Source organism: Sminthopsis crassicaudata, chromosome 2 (genome assembly GCF_048593235.1).
Source record: "Sminthopsis crassicaudata isolate SCR6 chromosome 2, ASM4859323v1, whole genome shotgun sequence".
Classification (NCBI taxonomy): Eukaryota; Metazoa; Chordata; class Mammalia; order Dasyuromorphia; family Dasyuridae; genus Sminthopsis; species Sminthopsis crassicaudata.
The window spans coordinates 542,672,063-542,682,283 of NC_133618.1; the positions used below are offsets into that span (position 1 = coordinate 542,672,063).

Genomic DNA, 10,221 nt, shown 5'->3' on the forward strand with positions numbered 1-10,221 from the left:
AATACATCTAGCTTGTCATGGTATCAAAAATTACTAGTAATACACAGCCTCTCTAGAAGATTCTATGACTAAATAGTGTTAAATGAAAACCTGTGATTTCAAGGGTTTTTTTGGTGTGAATGGTTTTTCCTGGGGGATAGGGATTGGGAAATAATATTAAGTGCATTCAGTTCATTTGTGGAAGCACTTGACTTGTTATTTTTGAAGTATATATGTTTTTAATCTGACAGGAACTTGAAACTGGTGTAGTTGACCTTCTTATTCCATCCCCAAATGCTACAGCAGAAGTGGGTTACAACAGAGACAGGTAAATTTAATAAAAATTTACTGAAAACCTATTGTAAATTCTACAGTCTATATGGCAATATATATGGTCTGTATTTTAATGTTTGGTTTCAAAGTCCATCAAAAGATAATTTTATAAGGCTAAAACAAAAAAATTTACATTTTGTAACATTTAATTACAGAGTTTTTTGCTTTATGGACTCATAACAGTTATAAATACAAGTTATTTGGAAGGTACATCATTTTGGAACAAATCTAATCTTTATTTTACCTAACTTACTTTTTATGCTTTAAAAAATATTCTAATTTATAGCAGAGGCCATGTATTTGGATAGTAGTACTTCATAGATTTTACATCCTAACTTATTACTAAAAAAACTGGGGAAAAGTTTGTTCAATTTCTTTTTCTTTTCTTTTTTTAAGGTTCCTTTTTAACCCTTCAGCCTTTTTAGATGAACACTTAATGCAGTTTAAGTTCTTGGGAATTCTGATGGGTGTTGCTATCCGTACCAAGAAGCCTTTAGATCTCCACTTGGCTCCAATGGTTTGGAAACAGTTGTGCTGTATCCCACTCACGTTAGAGGACTTGGAGGAAGTGGATCTGCTCTATGTGCAGACCCTTAATAGCATTCTTCACATTGAAGACAGTGGGATTACTGAAGAGAATTTCCATGAGGTAAATTACTTACTGCAACATCTTGTTATTGGTATTTATTGCAGACTTATATAAGTTGACATTAATTAGGGATATTTCTTTTAAAGTTCAGGTTCTTTCTGACCTATAGTTGTCTTGTATTTTGACTTATTTTTCTTTGGTGCCTGCAGCAAATATAATACAACTTGCTGCTGCTAACATACCTGCTAATGGAGAAAATCGTCTCACCCTCAGTTTCTGCTGCTGGCCCTCCCCCATTAATATGCTATAAGTAGGGAGGATCAAGTTCTACTACAGGGAAGAATATAGTAGTAGACCTCACTTTGGGGAGTTTTTTTAAACTGTGGAACTATACATATATTCTGACATGGCAAATCTATATTTTTTTTGGTTAAAATTTTCAGAGTTTTAACAAATACTGTAAGTGTTCTTTTTGTTCTCTGTATCTAGATGATTCCACTTGATTCTTTTGTGGGTCAGAGTGCTGATGGCAAGATGGTTCCTATAATCCCTGGCGGGAATAGCATCCCACTTACATTTTCTAATAGAAAGGAGTATGTAGAGAGGGCTATTGAGTATAGACTTCATGAAATGGACCGGCAGGTAAGATGAATATTATGATTATAAAAATCTGACATAATTCTGATTTTTATATTTCAGGGGATAGACATTTACTGTATTTGATTTGTATTTCAATTCCCAAGTGAATGTTTTTTGTAATAACTCAGTATTTCTAATAATACGATTTTCTTTCTAGTCTAACCAGTGTTATACTTAGAATTACCTAAATGTTTTTTTTATAATTTTCAACTTTTTCTTTGCTAATTAGTGCTTATAATTTTTGTACCTAGAATTCTTTCCTCTTTTTTACTCTAGTCCTTAAAACCACATTTTCCATACAGCTTTCTCTAATGTTTATCTATATTATGATTACCCTTACTTTTGAATTTCCTTAGTTAGAAATAGCAGTATTTTTATAGTGCTGTAATGTCCCTGTGCACTTAATGAATGAGTACAAAGTGCTAATGTTAATACTGTTTACCCATAGAAACTCAACAAAAGGAAAGGACCTTTACCAAGTAATAAATGTTTATGTGAATGTATAAATGTTAGGGAAAGCACAATATATCAAGTGAAAATAGAACTTATCCAATTATTTGTCAATAAAATTTTATTTATAGGATGATCTAGGGATTTCTAGAGAGCTATAACTCATCACACTGAGTGAAATGAAGGCCAAGGAATGGAGGTGGAAAATATGGCATCTATAGTCTTATTTATTTTTGGTTATGCTCCTGAATGTTACCCTATTCAGTCATTTTATTTCTGTCTTAGTTTTTCTATAAAGGTGACAAGTTATACTTATCAATTTTACTGGTATTTTTGATTCCTAAGAAAATTTTAAGGTATCCAGAATCTTTTTGACCATATTATCTTGTGAAGGTGCAAGGAAATTGTTAGTCTACTATTATAGAATATTCAAAGTATTAGTAAACATTTGTTAAGCACTTACTTTGTGCCCAACACTGTACTGAAGCTCTGGAGAGACAAAGAAAGGTTGAAGACAGACCCTGACCTTGAGGAATTAATAATCTGATGGAGAAGGCAACAACAAACAAATATGCACATGCTAGGATAAAGAAGAAATAATAAGCAGAAGGAAGATACTCGAATAGAGGGAGAGTAGGAAAGGCTTTCTGTAGGAAAAGGACTTTGAGCTGGGTTTTAAAAGAAGGCGAGGGACATCTGGAGGCAGAGATGAGAAGTGAGTGTGTACAAGGCAAAGGGAACTGTAAAGTTCTGATCGTCTCTCAGTTGTGATCCTTTTCTGGGAGGAGGTTTCTTTTCTGTATAATCTTTTCCTCTATGAGCAGGTTTCTTGGGAGGCTTCTGGAGCCTCCAGCCAGCCTCTTCTTCTTCCTGAATCCTGGCTCTGAATCTCCTCCAGCTCTTGTCCTCCCCAGTCCAGACTGCTTGTCCAGGCCCAGTGTTGCCTCTTTTTATCCTCCCAGAGAATGGGCGTGGGATAATGCAAGGGCTTCTGGGAAGAACCACTTCAACCAATGAGCTTGCTCCTCCCAGAATTCCTAAGGTGTAAACTCCCTTTAAAGGCCTGAACCAAAGGTCTGAGCCAGAGAACTGTCAAGTCAACCTGAGTTCTCACCTTGTCACTGTCTAGACAACCCGAGTTCTCACCTAGTAATCCCTACATCTCCCCCTTTCTTTTGATTTAGAACATAGGATAGTCATGACCTTGAAACATAAATCCATCAATATGGGAGATATTACACATAATTACATAAATTACATAAGCACATAGTAACATAGTAACATAACACATGCTAGAAGTATATAACAAATAACATGATCAAATAATCATAAATTGAAAATTTATAAATGTCCATAAGTCCATTGTCCATTAGTCTCATCTTGTGTTAGGAAATACAATGATTCCTGCTGGTTTTAAAGTTCTTTAACAGTCTTTTTATTAGCCATGCTCTTTCAGTGTCAGATGTTTCTTAGATTTTCTCCTTTATTTTGAGGTCTTTCTCTTTTTCTGTCTCTCTCTGATGGACAAGGCGAATATGACTCGTTGGCACCCATCTGATTCCTTCTCCTGCTGAAGAAATACAAGCAAACCCCTCTCCCCCAAGCAGTTAACCTATCTAATTACCTTCTATTTACCACTTTCTAAATCTCTTCTCATCATCTGGCAATTACATTGGAGTTGTTTGCACTGGACACAGCCCTGTTGGCTTAAAAGGCCTGTATTCTCCCTAAGTATAATCCATTTTTGCAATCTGATTGCCTTTTGGCTGACTGATTGTGTAATCCCTTTCTTCCATGTGATTGTTTTTCAGCTGATAGATCATATCAGAGTCCTGACCTTCTAAAGGCTCTTTGGGTGTAACATCAGCTGCCATCATGCCCCAAGTCTTTTTTGCCTGGGGCCCTGGACCTGGGCCCCTCATCCCGTTTCCCTGAATTAGTCTACACTCTGATGCCCAATGGAGTCCTCTGTTGCATTTTGGACATGGGGTTTTAGGTCTTCTCTCACCCTGTCTTCTCACTGTATCTCCATATCTACACTGAGCTCTTAGATGTCCAATTTTTCCACATTGGAAACATCGACAAATTTCTCTAGAAGTCCTTTGCCAGGAGGGACCCTGTCTTTCCACGATCATCATTGTCCGGGTGTAAAAAGCATTTGTTCCCACTGTAGCACAGCGTCTTATGATCTCCTCTAAAGGAGCATCTTTGTCTAATCCCCATATAATTCTTTTGCAAATCTCATTGGCATTTTCCTTAGCCAGATGTCTGGTCATTATTTCTGTAGCTGCATTTTCTCCAATAGTTCTTTTGACAGCAGTTTGCAAACGTCCCACAAAATCTGCAAAAGGTTCATTGGGACCTTGCTGTATTTTAGTGAAAGCCTCTCTGCAATCTTTCTGTCCAGGGAGGACACCCCAAGCTTTTATTGCAGCCTTAGCAATTTGCTCATATATTGTCATGGTATAATTAATCTGTTCTGAATTCTCTCCATACCGACCTTCACCAGCTAAGTGCTCAAATGTGAATTGTGTGTTAACTCCTATTTCCAAACTGCATCTGACTTGGATTTTACATAATTCATGAAACTCTACAACCCATAGCAAATTTTGTCCAGGTTCTAGATATGTCCTTGCTATGGATTTCCAATCATTTGGGGTTAGGACTTCATAAGACAAACCATCTAGTAACATTTTAACATAAGCTGATGTAGTACCATAAAGGGTACAACCTTTTTTCAAATCTTTCATTTTATTCAAATCTAAAGGTGCATATCTTCTCCTTTTATGTCCTACAGAGTCAATATCTTCAATCACAGGATATGCATGTATAAAATCACTTATATCCTGTCCTTCTCTCTTAGCTTTAACCAATGCTTTTTCTAATCTTGTCATAGGCTTAGGCTGCTTCACAGGCAATTCTGTTTGTGTTTCTGCCTCTTCCCCTCCTTCTTCCTCCACCTCTGAAGGGTTAATTGAGGGAGGAGATGGGAGATGCTCCTGTTGCTCAGAATTGTATTTAACTTCATTGTTATCTGATTCATCCTAGTTTAGTTGACACCTCCCCATTTTGCTCCTTCATCTCTTCCTTTAGAATAACATTTTTTAAAGCCATTTGGATTAAATTGTAGGTATGAATTGTATCTTTGGGAACTGAGTTTGGTCTGGAACCAAAGGGTAAAATGTCACAAAGGCAATTGTAGTGTTCACCTAATTGCTCTCCTACTAATTTCCATTAGAGAAATGCCTGGAACTGAGAAATATGGAGTGTTTTCTCTATGGAGGAGCTAGGAGGCCGGGGTCAATGGATTGAAGTCTGTGTTTAAGGGGTGGAGGTAATAATAAAGTATAAGACTACTACTGGAAAACTGAGGAGGATGTCAATACATCCTTGAATGTCAAACAGGATTTTGTTTCTGATCCTGAAGGGGGTTGGGAGTCACTGGAGTTTATTGAGTAAAGTGATAAACTGCTTTTTGAACATTTCAGACTGGGTATCTTATAGGCATCTCAAATCCAACATGAGAAACAAAACTCATTGTCTTTTCTCCCAAACCCCGAGCCTCTTTTGAATTTACCTATTTTTGATGAAGACATTACCATTCTTCTAGTCACATAGATTCAGAACTTTGGAGTCATCCTCAACTCCTTACTCTTCATTACTCTAAATATCTAATAAGTTGCTGTCTTTTTTATTCTGCTTTCTTCCCTTGCGTCCATTCCTTTCTTTCTACTACCCTTGTTCAGGCTCTTGTCATGCTCAAGATCTTCCTTTTATAATCCATCCTTAATACAGTTGCCAAAAAGCTATCACTGAAGCACAGATGGGTAGCGTCCCTGTTTCATAAACTTCATAGGCTCCCTCTTACCTCTAGGATCAAATACAAACTCCTGTGCTTGGACATTTGAAATCATCATAGCTAGGTCTCCAAACTTTCTTTCCACTCTGACTTGATACATTCCTTCATCTACCTTTAGATCCACCAGACTTGATGCCTTGCTATTCCTTACACATTATCTGCATGACTGTCTGCAGTGCCTGAAGCATCTTCACTTCCACCTATTCGTTTCCTCTGAAATTCAGCATAAACCTTGCCTTCTTTATAGATCTCTCCTGTCCTCTGATGCTGTTGATTCCTCCCACTTGGATTACCTTGATTTTATTTTGTACAGATTTAATTGTTTTTATGTGTTGTCTTCTCCTGGACAATATAAACTCTCTGAGAGCATAGACTCTCCTCATATGGTGCCTGGTACATAGTAGCAGATTCTATGAAGACTATCAAGTAGATAATTTTGAATTAAATTTATATAAAACATAAAGTTAACTTCAGAAAATAGTCATATATCTCTGAGAAGCAGTGTGAGTTAGTAAAAGCACCTGGAGTCAGGACTTGGATCTAGCATAGATTAGCTATAAGACCATGAATAAATCACTTAACTTTTCAAGTCTTCAGTTTCCTTATCTGTGGAATGGGAACAATAATACTCACACTTTCAGAGAAATATTTTGTAAATATTAAAGTCTTATGTTAATGTCATTCATTATAATTTGTCATACCTAGTATATAGTCTTGCTGGATGGCCTCTAAAATGTAGTTCATCTCTCACACCCATGAAGACCTGAGATTGTCGGGATCATCTGCTCCAGCCCTGCTTATTTTACAGATAAAAAAGCTAAAATCCAGGGAGGGGAAGCTGACTTGCCAGAAGTCCCGCAGGGTATAAGTGTCAGGGGCGGGGGCTCAGTCCACTGTCAGTGTCACCTCCACATCTGCCAACAGTGTGAAATGAAGGCCTGCCCTCTAGGCCATAGCACCATGCTGGCGGCTCTGAGGGGAAGCAAAGACACGAGTGGACATAGTCCCTGCATTTAAGAGTCTTAGATTTGCTGGAAAGTCAAGACATTCACACATAAAATGATAGGAGGTGGTCTTCATCTATCCCTTTAAGCAATAAGTGCTAACAAGGAAGATAAAGACAAGAGTGGAATAAAGAATAGGATGTAAAACACTTTCTCTGATGGGAAAGTTCATGATACAGAAGTGAGAGCATTCCCAGTTAGAAAAGTTCAAAGGAATGGCCAGTTGCATTTGGAGACTTGTGATTTGACTGCAGCAAGGGGCAGACCCTGAGGGATTAAGGGAAATTCTTTTCACAGAACTACATGTGGATAAACAGAGATCATTGAATTTTCTTTCAAACTCTTGGGGCTTTCAGGTAGCTGCTGTTCGAGAAGGAATGTCATGGATCATCCCGGTACCCTTGCTATCCCTTCTGACTGCCAAACAACTCGAGCAAATGGTCTGCGGAATGCCCGAGATCTCTGTCGAAGTTCTGAAGAAAGTTGTTCGGTACAGGGAGGTAGATGAGCAGCATCAGTTGGTACAGTGGTTCTGGCACACCTTGGAGGAGTTCTCCAATGAGGAAAGAGTCCTCTTTATGAGATTCGTGTCAGGAAGGTCTCGGCTGCCCGCCAACACTGCAGATATATCTCAGCGATTCCAGATCATGAAGGTTGATAGGGTAAGCTCCTCTCTCTTTTGGTCTTCCTCTTCTCAATTGGATAGTTTTAGAACAAAGGGGGAAAAAAGCTGCTGTTCTCGTGTAGGCTCAGAATTTATATGATTTTAATAGAGATTTCTAGTTCCTTCTTAAGTAATCAGAATCCTCTAAAGCAATAACTTACTATAATGAATACTTCATAAATTGAAAGCAAGTGCAGAGTGCTACTCACTCAGCATTTCAGAACATGGATTCTTTTGAATCATATTTGGAGTTGAAATGATCATTCATTTTGTAATCAGTATTTTGTTGACTTTGAACATTTTTTTTCACTCAAGTTTGAGTTTCCATTAGGGATTAAGATTTTAGTTACTGAAGTATTCTCCGGAATGGATTTGAATATAAACCATGTTGTGTTTTGAGCTCACTTAGCTAACAAAATTTAGCTTTTTGTTATCCTAACTCTCTCCCCCAAAATAAGTGACCATTTCATTGTATTTTCTTTAGGGACAACATCTGTAAATCTTCATTCTTAAATATAATTCCTATAATTACTAGCTCTGTAGGTATAGGACTTTTCTTTCCTATCTCTCCAGCACAAGACATCCTATGAAAGTGGTTTTTTGTTTGTTTTTTCACATTTTCTCTACATTAAGCCCTTGCTAGAAACTGGGTAGAATTTTTTTTTTTTTAACTTTTAAAGAAAAAAAGAGAAAGGGAAATGTTCACTTTGCCAGTCAATGCCTTTTTTATTTGATATGCACAAGTGCACACAATCTCAGGAATAACTGATCTGCTGGCTATTCTGCAGTAACTTCAATTGCCTGGAAAGTTAAGTTAAACAATAGAATGTGTTCTTTATGCTGTTTAGTTTCTTCAATTTTCATATTTGATTTAATATCATTCCTTTTTCCTTACATTTTTTCTAAAATAGAATTTGGCAAATAGTTCTATTTGTTTCCAGCTTGACACCTTTATACTAAATACCAAATTCTTTATTCTAAATATATAATCTCATTACTACTGCCACTGGCCTGACTCTTTATTCCCCAAATATGGTAACTTAGCAGCTACCCTATATTTATGGCCTTGAGTGCTAATAGTGTATACACCAAGAGAATTGAGCTAGAGAGAAGGAAAAGGGATTTTGTTGATTTCAGATAGTCCTTCTCTTAAGTAGGCTATAATTGAGGAGGCTGGGAGTAATTTCAGTGACTTGATTCCTGGGTATAGTTGTTGAGAAAAGCATGACTACCAGGATTATTTCATGGCTAGGTTATGGCTATGAAAAGTGAACAACGGAAATTTAATGCTTGTCAGGAAGAAGTATGGCAGTAAACAATGTCTTTTTTTGTTTCTTTTAATGACCATACTCATAGGTTTCTTTTTCTTCTCTCTACAGCCTTACGACAGCTTGCCTACCTCACAGACCTGTTTCTTTCAATTGAGGCTTCCACCTTACTCCAGTCAGCTAATCATGGCAGAGCGTTTGCGCTATGCAATCAATAACTGCAGGTCGATAGACATGGACAATTACATGCTCTCCCGCAATGTGGACAATGCAGAGGGTTCAGACACAGATTATTAACCTGTGAACAAAATCATCTTCCTTTTATTATAGAATAATGCCCAATTCCAATTCAATGTCAAGACACTTTTATGGTAAACATAGATGTTTTAGGAGCATAAACCAACATTATAAACAGTGGCCACATTTAGTTACTCTAAATGTAACAACAAAAGAGAATAGATGTTTTTATTTTTCTGTGATTGTAAAAAAACAAAAAAACAAAAAAAGAAATTAAAAGTGCTCTCGGTAAGGTTTTCTCCCCCACCCTCCAACCCTTTCCCTGCCCCTCCATATTTGGTCACTTTTGATAAGTTTGCATGGAGCCATTTGGTGCATTTTTGGTTGGGAATGGTATATTTGTAAGCCCTCCCAGTGAACATGAAGTTGTACATTGTGTATAATTGTTCATTAGAAAGGACAGTTTTACATGAATATTCATATATTTATTTTGTTTTAATTTGAATTGCCTGTGCAGGGTTCCTTATGCAGAGAAATAAAGCAGATTCAAGAATTTCTGTGTGATGATTTTGTTACCATCCATTTATTTGGGCTTCTCAAATGACTGAGTAGAATGTTATCGCTGAGGCAGAGAGTAGAAGAGAGAGAAAACGAAGTTTTCTGTGCTGCAAGAGCTTTGTTAGGGTGGTGAGTAAAGACGTGTGCTTTGTTCATTTAGCATCAAGATTTTTTGAATCATTCATTAGCACATCAGATTTTTAACTTGAGAATTCAAAGTTCAAGACCTAATTCCAGTGAATAGGGTTTGTTCTGTTTTGTTTTTAAGACTGAGAATTGTACAAGTCCAGAGACAGATGTCTGTTTGAGAAGGAAAACGTAGCTAAATTCAGAGAGGTTTATTACTTCTCAGATACTAGATGGCAAGTCCCTAGAGGGCTTTGCCCAGTGTTGTTGACAGATATACCCAGACTCATGAAACAAGAACTCCTTGAGGAATTGTTGTACCTTGCCTAATGTTTTTGCATGCAGGTGCTTAATAACATATGCTATATGAAATTAACTTGAGATTGAAGAGTATAGCTGGTAGTAGTTATGGCAATGAAGGAGACATTCTAACAGTCTTTGAGCAGACAGACATGTCAGGGGATAAACCATTCTTTTATCAATCATTTGAAGATTTGTGAATGCTCAGGTAGGGA

At 37.1% G+C, this 10,221-nt stretch overlaps 2 protein-coding genes across 9 annotated transcripts in view; one reads left to right on the forward strand and one right to left on the reverse strand.

The window, feature by feature from the left end:
* The window catches only part of HERC1 (HECT and RLD domain containing E3 ubiquitin protein ligase family member 1), a 191,018-nt gene extending 181,443 nt beyond the window's left edge, over window positions 1-9,575 (forward strand). For all 8 annotated transcript variants that reach the window (XM_074294868.1, XM_074294867.1, XM_074294875.1 and 5 more), the window contains exons 74-78: window positions 231-307; window positions 709-961; window positions 1,391-1,543; window positions 7,210-7,515; window positions 8,897-9,575. In XM_074294868.1, the coding sequence (XP_074150969.1) occupies window positions 231-307; window positions 709-961; window positions 1,391-1,543; window positions 7,210-7,515; window positions 8,897-9,082 (975 nt within the window). In that variant the 3' untranslated portion in view covers window positions 9,083-9,575. The remainder of the gene's footprint in view (window positions 1-230; window positions 308-708; window positions 962-1,390; window positions 1,544-7,209; window positions 7,516-8,896) is intronic.
* The window catches only part of USP3 (ubiquitin specific peptidase 3), a 131,572-nt gene continuing 130,225 nt past the window's right edge, over window positions 8,875-10,221 (reverse strand). The window contains exon 15 of the mRNA XM_074294877.1: window positions 8,875-9,083. Within this exon, the coding sequence (XP_074150978.1) occupies window positions 9,065-9,083 (19 nt within the window). The 3' untranslated portion in view covers window positions 8,875-9,064. The remainder of the gene's footprint in view (window positions 9,084-10,221) is intronic.